At 40.1% G+C, this 21,854-nt stretch overlaps 1 protein-coding gene across 11 annotated transcripts in view; it reads left to right on the top strand.

Annotated features, from left to right (window-relative positions):
- The first annotated feature begins 362 nt into the window (after positions 1-362).
- CTTNBP2 (cortactin binding protein 2) overlaps positions 363-21,854 on the top strand; it is a 162,836-nt gene continuing 141,344 nt past the window's right edge. For 6 of the 11 annotated variants that reach the window (XR_012432814.1, XR_012432816.1, XR_012432815.1 and 3 more), the window contains exons 1-2: positions 363-469; positions 12,150-12,257. Coding sequence is in view for 5 of the 11 variants with exons in the window: in XM_005550602.4 (XP_005550659.3) it covers positions 389-469; positions 12,150-12,257 (189 nt within the window). In the remaining 6 variants the exon portion in view is untranslated. The other 5 variants (XM_074035864.1, XM_074035862.1, XM_045388512.2 and 2 more) reach the window with 2 other exon arrangements.

The following is a 21,854-nucleotide window of genomic DNA, read 5'->3' as shown; positions in this document are numbered from 1 at the left end:
TGTGCACGGATTTCTCCGGCTTGGTGGGGGTTCTGCGGAATGCATTGCTCCTCGGGCGCTTTCTCCCTTCACCTCTGCCGTGGTCTTTGATCCCCAGTCCGCGCGCAGGGCCGCAGCGGAGCCAGGTCGTGCGCCCATTTCTCGCACCTCCACGAGCCAGCGGCTGGCCCAGCCGGGCGCGGGGCGCGGGGCGGGACCGAGGCGGGGCGCTGCGGCGCGCAGCGGGTTAAGCGGCGAGGGCGGTGGCGAGGGGCGGAGGGAGTGCGGCGGCTCCCGGCTTCCCGCGCCCGCGTCCCGGACAGCAGTGGGTTAAGCGCCGCCCGCGCGGAGAAGGCTGAGTCCGGAGCCGGGGCTCCGAGCTCGCATTCGGATCCGCTAGAGCAGGAAGATGGCGACGGACGGCGCGAGCTGCGAGCCCGACTTGTCCCGGGCCCCGGAGGACGCGGCGGGGCCCGCGGCGGAGGCGGCGGTAACCGAATTCCTGGGGCGGGCGCGGGGCGAGTGTAGACGCGGGCTGGGGGCGGCGCCGGGGTCCCAGCCGGACCCGGCTCCGCACCCCCGGGGCGTTCCGTAAGCCCGGGACCCTCCGGTGCCCCTTTCTCGGGGTGCCCACACGGCGGAGGCCGGTGGGAGCGGAGCGGCCACCCAGGCTAGGGATCCCTCCTGTCCCTTCCGCGCCCACGGGAAGCGGCCCCGAGTCGCTCGGTTCTCCCAGCTCCCTGCGTGCGTCCAGTGCGACCCCTATGCTCACTCCCTCCGCTGCGGTCGCTTCTGACCGGGGGCGAAGGCTGGGACGTGTTTCCTGGCGAATTTGACCCCCCATTGTTCACCTCTCGCTGCGCGCGGGGTTGCGATCGCTTGTCTCAGGGGTGCCTGGTACCGCTCAGCGGACCCGGGAGAGCAGCTTGGGGGAGGTGGGCCATCGCCCAGCAGGTGTGGGGATGCCCATTGTGTGCATCTGTTCCTGTGCCTTCGGGAGGCCCATTGGGAGAGGGCTCTGTCCTGCTGCGGCGCTGCTGCCGCTGAGGCCAGCGCTTTAGGTCCTAGCAGCCTGCTGCCCCATCACTTGGTGGTGGTGATTGGGGTCGGGTGGATGGGTTAGTTCTTCCCAAGGCGATGCCCGGGAGAGGTGGAGGTTCTGCACCTGGTTTCAAGACATTGTTCTTCTCTGGAGTCTAGAAGCTGAATGAGCTACCATTCATGACTGGTCCTTCCTTTCACCCCCCTGAATAACCCCGTGTAGAGACTCGCTGGTGGTTTCCAGCCTCTACCTTGGGGAAGGGCTGGACCCACATTTCCTGGGTAGAAAACGTTCTGAGTGTTTGGGAAGCAGCTTAGCAGGAGCTGCAAGGAGCTGCAGAGAAAGGCAGATCTAGGAGCGCCTCCCACTCTGGCCCGATCTGGCTGCTCCCGCCGAAGGATCGGGGTGGGATGGAGCGAGCGGGGCGTGGACGCCCCCTTTCTTCCTCTCAAGACCTGAGCAGAGTCCGTGCAGGAGCGGGAGAGGGCAGGGCCGGGCGTAAACAGCCGGGGCCGCTTTAACTTCCTCCCACCCTCCGGAGGTAGGGCTTTCTGGAGAGGGAGAGGAGAGATGTGGAGGAAGGTACTTGGGGTGAGAGGAGCTGAGCCTGGGAAGGGAAGGAGAAACCGAGAGGGGGAGGAGGACTGCTGATTTCCACTTGCAAAACTGGCAAGTTTTGATTTGAACTTTTGGGAAAATTGAGTTTCCATTCTTTGCATAGAAAATGAGAACTTTAAGATTTCAAGCGAAACCTGCCCACTTATGTGAATCAGCTCCCCACTGTGGGGCACAGTAAGGAAACTAGCTATTGAGACAAGGCTCTCTGGCAAGTGGAAATGATTTGGTGCCTTCATCCCCAAAAGGTGGGAAGGGGAAGGAAGAGGAAAAAGAAAGAGGGTGTGGGGTGTGTGTGTGTGTAGGGGTGTGTGTGTGTGTAGGGGTGTGTGTGTGTGTGTGTGTAGGGTGTGTGTTTCCTGTTCCCCAGGAAGTTTGAATTTGTTTACTTAATCCACTCAGGATGGGTTTCTATTACCCTCAATATTTTAATCACCTGACAACCCAAACACAAATATCTGACTGATGGTCTGTAGAGCTGATATATCGTTTTGTTTGGTTAGATCGTAAACAGAACCCAGGTCGCCAGGAAGATTTCTGTGTTAACAAGGTCAGTGTTCCCTCTCCTCTGTTTAAAATTTTCAAGTCTGATTTTCGCTGCTGATAGTTGGGGATTTGATAATTTCACCCTTGTTAATGGGCAGAGCCATGGAAAATCTGCGAACATGAACCTTCTTTGCTATTTCCATAGAATCCTTTAGGGTTGCGAGATGCAATAAGGATTCTTCATCTAGTAGTTTAAAAAATAGTAATAATTTCTGACTTTTTACTAAAACTTTGATGATGGCTTCTTATGTAGAATATTGGGCATTTTATTTTACTCCTCCAAATAGTTTTGACTTCATAAGGCATGGTTCTCTCTTATCAGCCTCTTTACCTATAGACTGATTTTAAAGTGAAAGGAAAGCTAGTGTAGAGGAGTGATATGTGTCATCATAATTGCTCCTTAAAAATCAAAGGCGTTTTAATGCACTTTGGGTTCTTGTTGACTGATAACTTAATTTTTATTTTAGTGAACAATTCACTTTGCATTTTGGAGATTTGTTGAATTTCAAGTTGGTTTACATATTGTGATTTTTATGTATACATTTGGCAGTAAGGAGTCAATGGAAGCTCTGAAGCAGTAGGCTATTTTTGAAAGTGAGTGTTTTCAGTAAGCTTTGACTATTTAGATTGTTGCTTAGAGACAAGCTTAATTTATAGTTTTCAGTTTAATATCATTTTTAGTGGAATGTTTTAAATTTAGTTTGTGATCCTCATTCTTAGCTGTTTAAATCCTGAAAGCATCCCAAGTTTAAGGCTGGGTAACAGCTACATTATTCAATAGGATCATATTAATAGTCTTTGCTGTGAACCATGCCGGGAAACCTGGGTTATTTTCAGTGCCCTGGCCAAATGTGATGACTTTTATAGGCCATATTGCTGTTTCTACTCTGAAAATAACTCCTAATGGATAAGGCAGTATGGAAAACAGAAATCTTCATGCTTTTTATTGTCACCAAAGAATTCTGGAGTGAAAGGAAAATGGAGATCTTTTGAGAGCTATATTTGGGAAGCCAACCAACATTCTTGTCATTCTGAGCTTTTCTGGAGCAGCTAATATGCAAAAAGGTATAAAATTTGTTGTCATGGTGACAGTGACAAAGAAAAACTTGGACAGTGATTTAAAATGCACAACAGTGATGTTAAACAAATTAACAGCTGGCAACTTGAAAGTTTTGTTTTCCAGGTGACAGTATTGCATGTAAATGCACTGGAAAGATCTTTCGTAGCCAATTTCACTAAGTGTTTTTTTAAACTAAATTATAGTTATATGGCAGCTATAGAATGTTGAAAGTTTTGTAGCTTAATTTTTAAATAGGAAATAACATAGATTTAACACACATTACTGAACACTTACTGAGATACAGGCATCATGAGTGTCATCTTTGCTGTGCTAAAGTAATACATTCCAGTGATAGAAACTGCCATGTGCCAAGGAATCAAATTGGAGATGATGGTGTCATGAGAGGCACAAATGATTTTGCATTAGAAGTTTGGAGAGAGACAGTCATAGAGAGGGTTCCTAGTGGATGGATCTAGAAAATTCCATAGAAGGATGACATTTGAGGTAGGCCTTGAGATTGAAGGAGGATTCGGACCAGCACTGCAGGAAGGAGTGTGTGAATGTGGCCATATCCTAGGGAGACACACGCGAAGGGCTTTCAGCGATGAGCGAAGAGGTTCCCATTCTGGTCGCAGTTATATGGTTCAGAAAAATAGCTTGGAAGTTGAGGAAATTGACTGGAATATTTTTCCAAAGATGAGACTATAACTGTTTCCAGTGTCCTGCATTTCACTCTTTTTTTTCTTCTTCTTCTTAAATAATAGGTTGTAGATTTCTGTTTGCCCCAGTTTTTGGACTTGATTATTATTGTCGTTGCTGTCTTTGTTATTGTATTTCTCACAGGAACAATTTTGTTTAGAGAACAATTGTCCTCAGTGATTGAATCCATGCCTAGGCTAGATTGCCAGTTGGTTCTATCCTTGTGTGTTTCACATAACTTTATGAGGTGAGAAAATGTTTCACAGCCTTGGTACTTAGACATTTACAAATATCTAATGTTGATCATGTGGGCAGCAAGGCTGTGGCTGGGAGAGAGCAGCCTCCACCTCCGAGGAGAGTTGTGTGAAGCTTGTAAAGGAAAGCAAAGGTGCTTAGCACAATGCCAGGCACATGCTAAGTGCTCCACAAATATTCACTGAATGAAGAAAATGAAAGGAAGCTCACCAAGAAGTTGTGTCATAAAACTTAATGTTGAGTGGCTAATTGGAAAACTCACTTTGTGTGTTACCAGCTAGCTTATAGTGAAACTATTGGCCTGTGACTTGTAATAATTAACATTATAGACATTATGGATCTTGATCCAAAAAGATGACCCTAATTCTTACTTGTAAAAATTTTCATCTTAATACTGCCCCTTTCCAAGCTGCTTTTCTTAATGACTTCTTAGATTCGTTATAGAGGTTTTTTAAAAGTTTAATTTGCAACACTATTAGTTTTCTCTTTGGATTCTCTCTTTTCAAAATGATGATTGAGGCTGCACCCCTGCCATCCTGCATCCTTCCAATAATAGAGTCAAGGCCACATCACCCATTGGGGTGTGGAGGAGAGAGAAGATGATTGATAGGGGATTAAGAGAAATGTGGGGAAGTTTGGAAACAGGAAGAGGGAATAAAAGGAAAGATTGGGCAGGAAAAAGGAGGTCAGGCAAGGCTTTAGAATAGTCTGCAATTGCACAGAAATGTGGAACTGGAATTTCAGCATTGAATGTGCCTAGGAAGGATGGAGCAATATCCCCCAGCTCCATTTACTTTGCCACGGAAGCCTGTCTGAGTATTGCTTTAGAAGGATACTTTATTTGAACACACTTGATTACATTGTTCTCTGTTGGTGCTCCTTTGCAAAGCTTGTATAACGTGGAAAAAGAGATTTGTCTTTTCTCTTGGTAGTTAGGTAAGGAATCAGAGGACAGGTACAAGAGAGGATGATGATATTGATATTGAACGATTTTTAAAATTTTAATGTTTTAAATAACTTACACAAATAATGAGATCATATTATTAATGCTGTGTACAGTATGATGCCTTCCATATATAAATCCTGATTTTAGAGTAGGGGGAGATACTCTGTTTAAATAAATTGTTAGTAACCAACTAATATGTTGGAGATCATTTTAAAAGGTTATAGTAAAGGTAGTGTAGTCAAGGTAACATTGCTATGTGGAGTGGATACTTGTTTGCAAATGATTTGGTTTTGACGTTTTCATATTTCATTGAAAAGACAAGATGGTTCCAAAGGCCTGCCTGTTAATTTGGCCCAGCCTCTTCATTTGAAAATCAGCATGCAGACATTTGCCACCTACAGATAATCAAGACTATTCTTTAATGCATTGTAAGCTTCCTAAAGGATGGTTATTACATCTGAATGTCTGCTTGCCCGTGGAGCTGATCCATGTCCCATGTCGGGCTGATGTATCATCGAAAAACTGAGTTAGAGTGAAAATAGATGTTTGTATTGTTTGAGGTATGGTCCTTTTTTTTCCCCTAAGGAGGAAATAGAGACTGCAGGGAGATCTGAAAGGAGGAAAAGGGAGGTAGCTGGGCTTAATTATCAGAGGCTGTCACCCCTGACTGAGCCACTTTTCTGCCATTCTTTCCAGCTTTCTCTTAGCTAAAATTAGTCACATCCATTACCAGGTTTCCTTCCTGACATTATTTCCTTGTCAGTATTACCTCCTTTCAATACATTGAATTTCTTGTCTTGCATGGAAGACCCCAGACAGTGTGGTTGATTTGAGGTGCATGACCTTGGAGAACTGACACCAAATAGACCCCATGTTCTCTGTGCTATATGTTGTTTTAAAGCAGAACATCAAGCAGCTTCCCTAGTTTAGGTTACTCTAGATGATTTTTGAAACGCTGAGTCAATGATCTAATACAGTTACTTAGTTGCACCTAGACTGGGCTGAAACATTGTATCTTAGTAAGATGGATGTACCTGAGACATCCTTTGCACACTTTGTTTGCATACTGTGTGCAGTACACATTTTATACCCAAAGTGTATATGGTGGGTTGGGGCAGGGGGAGCACGTTGGATAAAATAAGTGAAGAAGTAATATTCTTACTGTCCTGACACATCTAGTAGGGGTGAGAAAATAGAGTTAATAGAGATAATAAGTTTACTATGAGGAAATGCACAAAGCTGGACATGATTAACCGCCAAGTGAAGTAATAGAACAGATTTTAAGACTGAATGGAGAGAACAAGAGATTTCTGGAGTCTGGAAAGGCATTCAGAAGTGGCGTTTGAGCTATGTGCTGAAGAAAGATAGTACCCAGATGAATCAGAGGAGAATCCATTCTCTTAGGAAGAGCAGCATCAGACGTAGGCAACCCCATCACAAAAATTCTTTCCTCCTTGAAGAGAGAGAAACCAGGAAGATAATCTCAAGGCAAGAAGTAACTTCAGAGATTTGAAAATAGTTTGAGATATTGAGAAGTATGTACTTTTCTTCATGAAAACCCTTATAATTAGCTGAATTCTTAACATAGTGCATGTTCTTGTGTACCTAGAGAGGTGGATTTAATTTTTTGCATGTCGGTGATACAGCCTTTGCATTGTGATGGTGAACTTTCAAGATGATTTCATTGCTTTTACTTCTTGATAGCCCTTATTCATCCCCAAAGCATAAAGCTTGCTTACATAGAAAGTTCTAAATGCATTATTAATTATTAGCATGCACTATTAAACTAGGAGGAAAATACATTTCTGTAACTTCTGAGCAAAGAGGCAAAATCAGTTTCCTCAAGTACCTCACAAAGGCTTTTAGACTCAGGAAATGACCTAAATAAATTTCCTCAGTCCAGTAATCCAGTTACCCTGATGGTACTTATGAAATCAGGACATTTAGGGGCTGGAGGAGATTTAAGAGATCACTTACTCCAGCATCCTTATTTTTACTGATGGAAAACCTGAGATTCAAACAGATGAAGTGATTTGCCCTACTTTGCTGATTGTTTCCTACCACATCACTCATCACCCCACCTTCCAGTCTGCCTGCTTTCTCCTATGTAAAGCTTACTGATGGAAAATAGGCACAACCTGCTGGATATTAAACTGAAGGAGAGGCTCTTGGTGTTGCTGGGAAGAGCCAGATAAAGTGCCTGAGTTTGTATTTAGTTACCAACATATCCCCCAGCAACCCTGATAGGACGGATGTATTTGAGGAAAGATCTGAGGGGTGTCTCTGCCACCGTGGCTCATAATGTCTCCTGAAGGCATTCTGATAACCAATCAATGTTGGTTGGTTCCACTAATTCTAAAACGATATGGGTAAGACTTTTCTATTAATATTTAGCCGTGTCTACTGAATTCCCCACATAAACCTAGTGTTTTAGATTTGGGGAGGGGCAAACTTGGTATTGGCCTGTGTTCAATTCTGGAAATTCAAGATGGCTTGATTCAGCCAGGGTCTGTTTTGTCTATTCTGTCTCTTTCTCTCTCTCTCAGCCTGTATGAGAAAAAATCCTCAAGAGTGCTCTCCCCACACTTGCCCCAAGTAATTCAGAGCTGTTCAAAACTACAGTGTTGAACAGTTGAGTTTGGGATTATTTCTCCTTTCTAATTTATACATATCATATATATATATTATATATAATTATATGAGTATAATTTTAAATTTTAAATAAATTATAATAAATTATAATATACAATAGATTAACATACAATAAATAAATATATGTGACTTGTATCCCAAACAAGACATACTTTGTATTTGATGACCAGATTCTGGATTGGTTGAAGCTGCCATGTCAGATTTTTAAAACCAGGTGTTAAGTGTTTTTTCTGGAATGCTTTTCCTGGCAAATGTAACAGGCGGAAGAGTGACCTGTGGAGTTGAAATCTGTGTTTTTGTTTTGTTTTGTTTTGTTTTGTTTTTTCTTCTTTGGAGATGGAGTCTTGTTCTGTCATCAGGCTGGAGTGGCACAATCTCTGCTCACTGCAACCTCTGCCTCCTGGGTTCAAACAATTCTCCCACCTCAGCCTCCAGGGTAGCTGGGACTACAGATGCACGCTGCCACGCCTGGCTAATTTTTAATTTTTAATTTTTTTTTTTTTTTAATTTTAGTAGAGATGGGGTTTCACCGTGTTGCCCAGGCTGTTCTTGAACTCCTGAGCTCAGGCAATCCGCCGGCCTTGGCCTCCCAAAGTGCTAGGATTACAGGCGTGAGCCACCGTGCCTGGCACAGATCTGGTTTTATTTTGTTTTTAGCTTCTTTTCATCACTAAAAAATAAGAACTGGATTTTTCTTTTTTAATTGGCAAAGGCAAGTTCAATAGTAAACCTCGGTCTGTGAACATGTCTGCTCTAGTTATTTTCTGGGGGGAGATGGGGATTTGGGAGTCATGTTTTCATGAGTGCCATGACAGAGACCTTAATTTTTTGTGTGAGTGGCAGCATTTGGATCTGTCCTGTCTTCTATCCAATTTGAAAATTAGATTATCAGTGCAGTCTTTTATAAACATATGACTTAATTCGTTTGGCTTTTAAACCAAGAAACTTTAATATTTTTTCTATAAGTACTTTTGTACCATATGCATCTAACATTAATGCCACTTCATTCATATATATGTGTGTATATATATATATTCTAACAAAAATACAGTTTTTTTGTTAGAATTTTTGCTTCTGAGGTTATTTTTCTAAAAATACTAAAGTGCTTTATATTTATTTATAAAATACTTGGAGTCTTAAGATCTCCAGCATCTTTTCATGCACAGTACTTTGTTTTTACCTTGTTTTGCCAGAATAGAGTGGAAATGAAAGGTGTTGACGATTTGAAAATATTATTACAATATTTGCACTATGAAAGGCCAGGAATTAGTAGAGAAATTTTACTATGACTAGTAGCGGAGAAATGGGGGTGGAGACAGAGAGAGAAGAAAGACAAGCAGACAGATGCACTGTATGTTTCAAACAGTACATCACTTCATACGTTGTGATGGGAGACAGATTTATTTTTTAACATTCTGTGTGACATAATCTATGGTTTAGCAAGAACCCTTGTACCAATATTTTTTATTTTAATGAATTTCCCTCTTTATTGATGGTAGTGTATAGAAAAACAGAAGTTTTGGCTGTAGGTCACATGTGTTGCTGCTGCTGATGGAAGCAGGGCAGGCTCTCCTGACTCTAATATGAATCAGGATCTTGGCAATGTCTTTCATAATTTATTAGTTTTTAAAATGGAGCACTTTGCTTATAAAGCTTTGGAGAAGCAGGACAATAAAATATACAATTAATTAAAATCCTTAGAGCAACCAGCAGCATCATTAATAAAACATTACCCTCTAAAGCACATAAGAATTGCAGCTTACTCTCCCATCTCAGTGGGAAAAACCAGGATAAAAGAGCCTGTCTTTCATCATAGCCAATAAACTGAGTTTATTGGACTTGGGCTGGTAGATTTTCAAAGAAATAGGCTCCTGGCCAATACCCTACTCCTCTCTACATGAAACATCTGGGTTAATAATAACAACCTCCTGCCTTCATTTGGCACTTACTTCATTGATATGTTCTTGTTTAATCCTCACAAGAATGCAGGGTAGATGTTAGGATTTCCATTATACAGATGAGAAAACAGAGGATGGCATGAGTTATAGAAGTGCTCCTCAGCATGTAGTCTGTGGACCAGCAACATCAGCAGGAGCTTGTTAGAGGGGCAGATTCACAGCTCCACCTCAGACTCACTGAATCACAATTTCCAGGGGTGGGGCACCGCAGCCTGTTTTTTCACAAGGTCTTAAGGTGATTCTTATGCATGCCAAAGTTTGAGAACAATTGGTTTATAAGACTTTATGGACACTACTGTGTAGTGGGAGCAGAGATTGGGACTTGGTACATTGGATTTTACTATTCATAGGGAGCATCTCTAAGAAATCTTTGAAGTAGGAATCCCTGAGAACTACACATGATTTATGCTTGCTATAGGTTTTCCTCTTCTCTTTATCCTTAGCCCTTACCTTTCCAAATAACTTCTCTGTCTAGTGTGTATGCAAAAAGAAATAATTTTAAGAGAGAGATCCTTTTAAAATCTTTCTTGAGAGAACCCCCTAGCTCTAGTCTCTTTCCCCTTTGTACCATCATATCTCTTTCCAGAAGATTCTTTTGAAACTTAAATGTTACCGTTCTGGTCATGCCTGTTTGAAAGCCTCTGAAATCGTTTACTGTCTTTACTATGTATACTTTTGTGTCTTCACAGAAATAGCCCAGTGTTTATGTTGGCTGATTGATAGGATGGTACCATTTTTATCTCATCTCAAAGAGCTTATTCTAGAATGTTGGTGCCATGCTGGTAAAGTGTGAAGATAAGTCATGGCATTTGGTCATATATCCTCGTTTTACCATTTACTGGTTGCATGCTCTGCATATATTATCTGACTTTTCTGAGTTTCAATTTTAAAAATGGAGATGGCAATATGGTGTAAATTAGTCAATTCTTTGAGACTACTTTGGAAGCCATTGGGTGCTATGCAAGTGTGAAGTAATATTCTGGCATGTTTTGAACAATGGCTTCTGAGGGTGAGTGTACAGACAGATTTGGGGATAAATGTTGTTTTACCCTTCTCTATGATGGTGACTGGGCTTGTCAAATGAGTCTGTGTACAGAAGGGAGGAGCAGAGTGTGCCCGGTGGAAGGAGCTCAGGCTTTGGACTCACCCAGGCTGACTGTGAACTCACTTTCAGCTTTATCTCTAAAATGAATGCTGGAGAACCTACTTGTAAAAGTTGCTGTGAGGAAGGAGGTTGGAGCGGAAGACAAAATAATCGAGAGTCAGTGATATACCTATCAAATTTAAAGCCTTAAGAGGTTGGATGCAGTTGCTCAGGGTAGAAATCTACAAGAGAAGACAAAAGGGCTGGAAGAACCTTGTGTGAGAAATTATGACCCCCTCCCTTCCCCCCACCTCCCCCCCACACACACCTAGGGCCCTGGTGCTGACTTCAAGCTATAGCTAGGTCCCTGGAAGTCTCACTTATTCCAGTCTCAGCTCCCTCCCAGGCCTGCCAAGAAGCTACAGAGGCGTTCATAAGAAGGCACTTTGATAACCAAACAGCAGGGGTTCCAAACTCACTGGACTTTGTCCGCCCAGATGACCACATATGAGTGGCAGTCCTGGTTTCTTAAAAGTGTGTGTGCCTGTACTGTGTGTGTGTGTGTGTGTGTGTATGTGTTGGTGGGGGAGGGTTGGCAACATGAGGAATGTGTTCCTTCTAAAGGGGCAGCTATTTCCTGGCTCTGTGCATTATTGCCGTGAGGAAATATGAATCTGGAGTTACCCAGTCATCTGACATTTGAAGACAAGCCAGGGATCTGGATTTTTTGGTGACATCTTAAGATTTTTTAAATGTTGGCTAAATGAAAAACAACAACGACGACAAACCCACTTTGTGACCCAAGTAACACACATCTGTAGGCCAGATTTGGCTGCCAGCTGGTGGCCTCTGCTGCAGAGTGTGTAAACATGACCTATTATTATTGGATGTTCTGGAATTTATAAAAACCTCCCAGGAGTCTTTATGTTGGGGCCCTTCTAGGAATACATCCATGCTTTCTTTGCTTCTCTTGAAACTCCCCCATTCCCCCAAGATATACCAGACCTGTTTTGCTTGAGACTCCAGGGACTTTAAATTTGTGCTGTGTGATTTGGAGAGATTTTGAGTCTGGGTGTGCAGGCAGGCTGGGGAACTATAGCTCCTTGGAGAGGAGAGTTGAGAGACTGGCGTTACAGTTTTTACCTCTCCTCCTAGAAGGTCAGGGCATAGATTGTCTGCTGCAAATAGTACCCCAGTGCCTCTTGGATCTGCTGAGCCACTGGGATAAAAATGATCCATTGCATAACTCTTAGGATGTGTGTGTCTTCCTTAGGAAAAGATTTTTCATTGCCTTGTTTTTTTATGTGTTACAGAAAAAAGAGTTTGACGTGGATACTCTCAGTAAATCCGAGCTGCGGATGCTCCTCAGCGTGATGGAAGGGGAGCTGGAGGCCAGAGACCTCGTCATCGAGGCCCTGCGGGTAAGAACGACACAGGACTGGGTCTCCATGCTGGGTCATCTGCTTTTTTCAAAGAGCCATTGGCAAACCTTCTTTTTCTTAATTTTTGAATCAAGTAGATATAAAATGTTACATCAGGTCAAAATGTGCTCTTCACCCCAAGCACTAACCCATAACCTTTATAAGCCCAAACAAACACTGAAGTCAGATGGTCATTGAAATGCTGGGAGCTGAGAGTAGACTGTGTAATGTGGGAAACTTGAGGAGTCAGCTGTACTCGTTCAGAAATCCTTTTATGTTTCACATGTTTATTTGGTTAGAAACACGCATTTTCAGAAAATTGCTGATTTGGTATCCTACATGTATGTGAGGGCAGTGAGGAAAAGTTGAGGTTTATAAAAAAAGATTGCTGGTAATATATATTTTTTCTTCCTATAAAAATTATTATTTTATTTTTAGAAACTCATGAGTTAAAAAGTAAATGTTTATCCATACCTTCAAAGTGTTAATTTTTTTGATCTTGCAGTAATTTTGAAATATTTCTGTAATTGCTTACAAAGAATTTATTACTTAAATGCCTCAATAAAATTTTCTTTTTGAAAAAACAATGGTTATTAGACTTTCTTGATGCAGTTTTCCAATTGAATGTTCTGGATCTTGCGTTTGTTTTGGTATGTAGATCAAACAGAATTTGGTGCTTGTTTTTGTCCCTCTTTTCTGTTTAATAGTTTGTATGTAATTAGTTATCTTTTTGGCTCTTGGTCATTTGACCAAGAAGGCTATATTTATTAGGTATGGGTTTATCTTATTTCACCAGGGAATTGTTTCCCCAAACATTGTCTTGGTAAGTTTAATTTCATGTACGTATGAAAATCTGTGGAATATTAACACATTGTTGCCTGTGACAGGAGCTTATATGGTAGAGGAGGGAGGTGGTAGTGCTGGATGGTCAGACATAATAATGGAAAAGGTAGACATGGGGAGAACTCAGTTGTGTGGGAAGAAGAGATAGCTCCTGAAGTCTTGTCTTCAATGTATTTTCATAAACCAGAAGTTGGCATAGCAGATGTAATGATTATCGCTCAATTTGATTGCAGGAACAAATTGCCACAGAAAAATGGTAGTATAGTTGTCGGCAAGCCAATATTGAGTTGAAGGTGTTGCCTTTTGAATGACAAGTTCTGCTAAGTAGACATTTGCAGTTTGGTTATGTTCATCCTGTTCCACATTTAGAACATCTTGTTACTGGCAGATGTATATTTTCCTGAATGAAATTTTTGGGAGAGATGCTGAGGCAGCATATAACTAACATATGTGCCCCTTAGCCCAAGGACAGAACAAGGGCATAGTCAGCTGCTGAGGCCAGTAGTATAGCCTCTTGTGGTCAGATAGAAGTGAAGGGCTCCAACTGTGCCTTAGAATCTATTTTTTTTTTTTTTGGTCCTGTGTTAACCTGTTAAAGGCATCAGCACTATGGAATTCCCCACTAACATCAATGTTTGAACGTTTAATGAAGTCGGTGTTTTTATGTATCACCTTAGCGACCACAGGTATTTCTCTTTTTAATTTAATTGCAATACTTGGAAATGTTGAAATGTAAGAGTAGAGGTAAAAGCTTGCTAATAATCAGCACTTGCTGAGTGGACATTTTTCACAGAATCAAGAAATGTTAGAATTACGAGGAGCCTTAGATGATGTCGTAGGTCAGTGTTTTGCCTCCCTATCAGATGTGATGTCTCCTTTTCATAAAATATTTTATCACCTTCTTACTATCCTGCAATGAAATTTGTGGAGAATTGCATGTATAAGTAGGTTCTGTTAAAACCAGTACAAAGATAACAGGAAAATAGTTAAAATAAAATATGATATGCTCAATATATAAATGCTCAGACATGACTGTACTGAAAGACATGATAAAACAAACACGTGGCTATTTGAACCTATTCATGGCATTGACGTGAATATAATAGTTGCAAAAGAATCCTGATCCCATCCTGCTATGTTGTTTACTCTGAGTCAGCAGATTTGTGGTGGGCGAGGTGATTTTCTGAAATGGTGAATGACTTAGTAAAGTGGCAAACAAAAGCACACACATACACAGGAGTTGAATCCCTGGAAAATTCAGTTTGTTAAAAATTAAATTGACTTGTTTAATAAGTAGAAAGGAGTTACTCTCTAACCTGGTCATCTAGAAGGTTCAAGTGAAAGGAATGAACAGAGAAATATTTGAACGTGACAGAGAACACGGCACAGTTCCTTTAATGTGTGGAAAGGAACCACATCTTTGCCGTGCCTCCCCTAAGTGCCCATCACTGCGAAAATAAAAAATGCTAGTCTGTTTCCAAAACACATCCTAGGGTACTGCTCCTGTGGAGAACCACTGGCCAAGACCAGTCTCCTTTGTGTATAGATAAAATCAAACAGAAAAGCCTGGAGACTTCTGACTTATCGAAGGCCACAGATATGGCATGCATAAGAGCTTCCAGTTCATTTTCACACAGCCTCCCACGTGGAATATGGTGTATATGCGGTGTATTGGTTTAAAATTCAGAATTGTGATTTCTTTATTTGGATGATTTTTTTTTTACAATAGGTAATAATGTCATCTTCACATATCTGTGGTAGCCATCATAGACTCACCATGGTGATGTACTAATTGAATGTTCCCTGGGACATTCACGGTCCCAGTGTGTCATCTGTTTGCCTTTTCCTGTAGTGGTGGAATGTAGCTGAGTGACTAATGCCCCAGAAAGAAATTGGGAAGGAGAGAGGCTGTGAAAGTGTCATTTTAATTTTGTTTTACATTATGAGATCAATTTATTCCGAAATCAAGAATCAAAATCTCCTCACTCGGTAATTAGTGTGCTGCTATTCAACTGTGAAGGAAGTGCATCTTGGGTTTTTTTTTTCAGCCAAAATTAATATTCCTCTGAAAATAGTAAATAGTTTTGAATTTAATATATAAATTATAAAGATACCTAGTTTGTACACTGAACTTTATTACATTTAGAAATGATTTTGTTGTGAGACGTTCAAATTCTTTAGAATTTTAAATCTTTAAACATATATTTCAGATGAAGCTATTTTACTTTTTAAATTATGCTATCTTGATGCTTTGATTTCAAGTTTTTAAAAGTTGCATACATCATTGAATTAATGGCAACGGACTTTTCAAAACAATCCATAAATATAATTTGGAATGGGGAAGATGTTAAGAGATTGCAATGTATGTCTTGGTACCTTTGCTATTTTCATATATTTAAGGTATAGATACTTCCTAGTATAAAAAGTCCATGACAGTAGTGAAGACATTAATTTTTAAAAAGAGCGATATTGATGGAAAAATCTGAATTGCATAAAGCTGATTAACCGAAGTATATTTTAATTGATTCTCATGGGAAATATTTAGTTTGTCAACAATTCCTCCATATTCACATAGAGTAGGAATAAATCTTTGAACAAATAGATACATTCAGATAAAACCCAAAGAAAAATACTTTGTAGTTCAATAAAGAATGTGCCCAAAGAGAAGCAGCCACATTTTCTGAATACCAAGATAGGCACAGAAGCTTTTGAATTAAATTTAATTGACTATTCAAAATCTGAGTACACAATTCATACAGAAATCCGTGATTCAAGTTTGTTTACTTTGTGGAGTCATCTGGCCTTTGTTTCTTTTTTCCTCTTGCTACTGGTATTCTTACAGGTATCTTAGTCAAAGAGAGACAAAGTCAAGATGATGAAAATGCTATAACTAGATGAAAATGCTATAACTATAAAATTTTAAAAGTCAAAATTATGTGCTTAAGCCTACATTTTACAAGGCCCAGCCTGCTATCATTAGCATGAGTTTACATAAATATCATTTAAACAATGAATTCCTTTGGCAATTATCTTCAGATTTTTTCTGTGCCTGTTTCCTTTTAGACTGGATAACTGAGATTGACTATAATAAACCCATGGCAATTCTTCCTCCTAATATTCATATAAAGTAACTATATAATCTAGACTTTCAATTATTATTTGCATTGCCATGTTTAAAAATTATCCAGTTTAACATTTCTTCAGATAGAATGCATTTATCACCCCAGTAACACAGGACACTATCAGTTATAGAATTGCCTTGTACAAGTGGCTGTAAGAAAGAGACTCAACATACAGTGGATTAAATAAGGTCATTTCTCTCACATGACAATCTGGAGGTGAGTGATCCCAGCTGGAGAGTCAGCTCCATGCCAAGTGGTCATTCAACAACCCAGGTTATTTTTGTTTTACTACTCTTCTTAGGGAGTTAACCTCATCGGCGTGCTTGAAACAGGATCAGTGCCAGCTCTGCATCCCAATATATGGTAAGGGGGAAAGATGGGAAATGAAGGGCAAGCAATTCCTCTAAGTATGGTCTTTCTTCTGCAGAGTGCACACAGTATATCGGTGAGGCCTTTCATAGACATGCAGCTTTTCGTAGTTGCATAGGAGCCTGGAAAATGACCATGGCTAGCTGGCTACACTGTAGTACTATGGAAGATGGGAGGACTTGGGAAAACATTAACAACCTGCCGAAGTCCAAGAGGGAGGGGTCCTATCCTGATTTCAATATTATCTTTCAAAATATCCTGGGCTAAGATATAGGAAGTTAGATCTTTCTCTCCTTCCTTCCTTCCTCAATAAGGATTTGATGAATACCTACTGTGTAGCAGGCATAAAAATAAACTTTGAAGTACATATAAGTGAAGATGTATTATGCCAAAATTGTAGCTGTTTAGAAAATTGTATTTCTTGACTTTACATGTTTAAAATTAGTGTTCTGGGTAATGCCATCTAGGCCTAGGTTTTACTTTTCTCAGACCGTGACTCAGTATATTGAGTTTGCCTAGAACAATCTTCCTTTTCAAAAACTTGGCTGTTCATGGGGTTCAAAATTAAAAATAAAATTTAAAGCTCTTAAGTAATTTTGCTTTAAAGCAGATTTTCTCAACCTCAGCACTGTTGATATTTGGGAACATTTTATTTTTTGCTGTTTGTGGGGAGCTGTCCTGTACATGTAAGATATTTAGCGACATCCTTGGTCTCTACCCACTAGATGCCAGTAGCAACTCTTCAGCTGTGACAACAGGGTCTCTCCATGGGGGACCACATTGCTGCTGCTTGGGAAACGCTGCTTTAAGGAGGTAATGCTAGTCAAGGAAGGACTATTTTTAAAACTGATTTTGCTAAAATTGGCCAGGCGCGGCAACTCACACCTACGATCCCAGCACTTTGGGAGGCTGAGGCAGGCAGATCACTTGAGGTCAGGAGTTCAAGACCAGCCTGGCCAATGTGGTGAAACTCTGTCTCTCTACTAAAAATACAAATATTAGCCAGGCATGGTGGCAGGCAAATTTGGGATGAGGTCCCTGTATTTATGGCTGTTAATGCAAACAGTCCACCTGCGATGATAGCTTGTTGACCCCCATCCTCTCTATAGAACTGAGCCCACCCACGTGCAACAGTGAGCCCTTGCCTTGGGACAGGCAGATTTAATTTGCCAGTGATTATAAGATGTATCTCAGGCTGGGCTCGGTGGCTCACGCCTGCAATCCCAGCACTTTGGGGAGCTGAAGCAGGTGGATCACTTGAGGTCAGGAGTTCGAGACCAGCCTGGTCAACATAGTGAAACCCTATCTGTACTAAAAGTACAAAAATTAGCCAGGTGTGGTGGTACACACCTGTAATCCCAGTTACTTGAGAGGCCGCGGCAGGAGAATTGCCTGAACCCAGGAGGCGGAGGTTGCAGTGAGCCAAGAGCAAGCCACTGCATTCCAGCCTGGGTGACAGAGCGAGACCCCATCTCAAAAAAAAAAGAAAAAAAAAAAAAAAAAAAAAAAAGAAAAGAAAAAGAAAAGTCTATTTTTGCTAAAAATAAATGTAAAAACTCTATTCAAATATGTTGCATAATGATACAAAGATTTTCTTGAAAAAGTATGCCTTTAAACTAAAAGTATTCTGAAAATGCCCATTTTAACAACTTCAGGACACTTTCAAAATGTATTACATATTTTACTATTTAAAATTGAATTACAGTTCCTTATGCAGAAATTAAATACCGTAGTTTTCAAATTAAAAAAGCCTTTATAGTTGTATGGTTCAGTGCTAGAATCTTGACATAGAACAAAGACAATCACTTTAAATAAAATAATGGTTCCACTCTAGTTTTAAAAATAGCTACAGAGTATGCTACAGAGTATTGTGAATGTTTTCCTCATATGACATGTCTGCTAAATCCTGATAAAAGAATAACAATCTGCCTTTTTATTGGTTTCAGCTAAGTAAAACATGCAGTCTTTTGTATGTCAAAATTCTCCTGTGAATGCAGGCATTTGATAGACCAAAACATACCCTTTTTGTGCTGTTCATTATAATTAATGAATGAATGAATTTGCTGAGCAGAGCTGAATTTATGAAAACATAAATTAATTTAAGTTTCCTTTCCTGTCTGTTGAGATAACACTTTTGTGCCATGCTAGAGAAAGGAAGGAGGGTGTTGACCAGATTTCGTATTGTTTCTGCTAGCAAATCAGTTTTCAGAAAGAAGAAATAGCTGAGGAATTTTAAGTAGCATTGTATTTGTTCCAGCAGGACAAACACTGAAATGAGCAACTTTGATTCTTTACTTCTGGTCAGTTTTTTCTCTGATAAATATTTACCATTAGTAACAAACAAACAAAATATAGAATACCATGCAAAACGTTGCTTTTCCGTATATTAGAAAATTTAGGTGATGAGGTCGTGAAAGCAAAATGTTTATGATCACCATTTCTAGCCCATATAATAAGCAACTGAAGTAACTGTGTAGCATCTGCCTGCTGATTATTAAGAAGTTATCAAGATACATGTAAGGAGAACAAACTAAAGATGAGGCTTTTCCCAGATCAATCTCCCACATACCATTTGATCTGTTCTGGTGCAGGATAGAATCAGGGTTACAAATAGGATGAAACAAGGAATATATTTTTGTACACTTTGAACATGATCACAATTGTGGGGACTGTCAGTCTAATTAGCAATTCATTTTTAGAATTCCATGTGATCTGAAAATACAAGATATTCCTTTGAGGCATTCTGGTTACATTTTAGCCACCTCGTCCTGACACTTAGTGGCTAAGCTACAAGTCATGGGTTTTTGCAGAAATTTCTTTTGCCACCTTTATGCTGAATTCTATGTTTTGATTATAAGAGGAAACAAGGTTCTAAAGCAGTATGCTCATACAGTGTGCAGCATGATCTTTAGTATGTAAATTTTTGAATTTTGTGTGGCATTATTTTCAACTTTGCATAAATAATTCTGTTTGCAACCACCTCTTCACAACCAGTTAAAAGTAAACAAAAAAATGAAAAAAGAAGAGGGTGGTTTTATCATTTTAAACTAAAACAATTTCTTTTCTACAGCCACCTTCATCCATCCCATGATGGTGGATTAGGCAGTAAACAAGCCAAAATCAAGACAAGGGTAATTCCATTTGGCTCATGCTTTGCGGGAATCCTGAGGTTAACTGCTGTTTACAACAAGCTAGAGTTTTAGCAGGGGGTGGAGATGGAATGGGGCTTAATATTGTTAGGTTTTGGTTATATGTCAGGCACTTCATAGGCATTATTTCTTATCCCTATGAAATCTCTTGAGATCAGTGATAGTACTCCTACTTTAGGAACAGAGAAAGTAAAGCTAATAGGATATTTGCCATTTTCTGTCTGACTCCTAACCTTAGCCCTCACCATGTCTCTCCCCCAAAGGCAACATTAATGAAACTAAGCATTCTCCTAGAGCTGAAAGTTGTCATTTATGGATTCTTTAATTGCTATGAAGTCTCAGACCATTTCTACACACCTGTAATCAATTGTAAATTTCAAAAGCTGCGCAGAAATTGAAGCTACAAAGAAATTGTTAGTGTTCTATGTTTAATCATTCATTTGCTCTTCCCTTGCGATTGAGCACAGGTAATTATAAACAGAAGTAAAGCCTTGAAGGTTTCTAAGATCCTTTTGAATGGCAAGAGTGATAATGTAGAAGAACATCATTGGTTTTTAATGTGTCCTTCTTATTAATTATCATACTAAAAGCTTGTACTTTTCTGTAATTGGGATATGATTCTGTCATCCTCTGGATGACAGGGAACATGCTGGTGCATGTGAGAATGCCGCATGACCTGAGTTTAGGGAAGTGATGGAGATTTCTGAAATACACGAGGACACAATTACTGAGGAACTGCTCTTTCCACCCTGACCATCTTTGCATATTTCAGTCGTTAAGTCTGTCTCTTATAGTTGCATTTTGTTTTTAAATTTGTACATCTTTTAGTTTTCATATTTGATCTTGTTTTTTTGTTTTGTTTTGTTTTTGTTTTGCATCTGCTCATGGTTAAGGAAAGCAGGTAGTAAATTGAGTCCTTAAATAGAAATTTGGTTTGGTTTCCATGAAAGGCTGTTGTATGGATTTCCTTGATATTATAAAATTCTTTATTTTTTCCAATCAATAAAAGTTGAAGTGAATTTGTGAGGGTAGATTATGTAAGCCAGGGTCATGATAGAGGCACTACCTAGGAAGAGTTCAGTATTTTAAGTAATTGATATATTAAAATGCAGATGTGTCACTGGCCTTGTTAGATAGTTCAGGTTTCCTTTCATGAAGTCTGAATCAACAGAATCTAGTTTTAGATTAGGTTAGATTTGTCTTTTTTAAGACAAACTTTTAAGTAATCCCTACAAGTTAACTTAAGAGTTGATTATTTTCTATTGATGAGTCTCTTTCCATGAGTGCCTGGGAATACATTTTTCATAAAAAGTCTCAAAAGTGTATTGGGCTTCCTTCTGGAGTTTCTTGACAAAATAATGAGACTTGACTGGTGTAACTGAGAAGCAACCTTCCAGCATGTCTGCTTGGCTCCATCAGAGGTTCCATGTGTTTTTGTGCCTGTATCGGAATAGTAACAAGTTGTGAGTTTGGTTTGGTGGACTGTAGGTAGGACAACTAATGGAAGAGCTTTAGAAACTCTTAATAGATATTGTGAATATGTTAAACTCTTAATAAGTTTAGATTTCAGACAGTTGACAATTGAGATTCACTGTAGGCTCTGAGGTAGGAAACAGATGTGATAAAAACAATGTTTAAGGGAGATTATGTTAACCACTTTTGGAAATAGATTGACAGTAAAAGGGAAAGAAGGAATCTGAGGAAGCAATTACAGTTGACGTTAATTAAAGTATGGTTCCATGAAGCTCTGAATTCTGGGTGATGGCTCTAAATGTAGGTAATTTGTTGTGTGTGGGGGGAGGGGTATTAACAGGACTTGAATAGACAGGAGAGATTGGAAATAAAATTATCTCCTCCAGCATGAGTGCATTATTTTCCTTTATTTCCTCTCTTCTTTTTCTTTTCTTTCTCTGTTTTATTTTCTTTTTTTCTTAAATAGAGACAGGGTCTTGCTATGTTGCTCAACCTGGACTCAAACTCCTGGGCTCAAGAGCTCCACTTACCTCAGCCTCCCAAGTAACTAGGACTACAGGCATGTACCACCATGCCAAGCTTAACAGTGCATTATTTTCTACCTGATGACAGCAAATAGTTGTTCCTAATGCAATTTCTGT

The sequence above is a fragment of the Macaca fascicularis genome, chromosome 3, assembly GCF_037993035.2.
Source record: "Macaca fascicularis isolate 582-1 chromosome 3, T2T-MFA8v1.1".
NCBI classification, from domain to species: Eukaryota; Metazoa; Chordata; class Mammalia; order Primates; family Cercopithecidae; genus Macaca; species Macaca fascicularis.
This window is presented reverse-complemented; position numbering and strand designations above follow the sequence as displayed.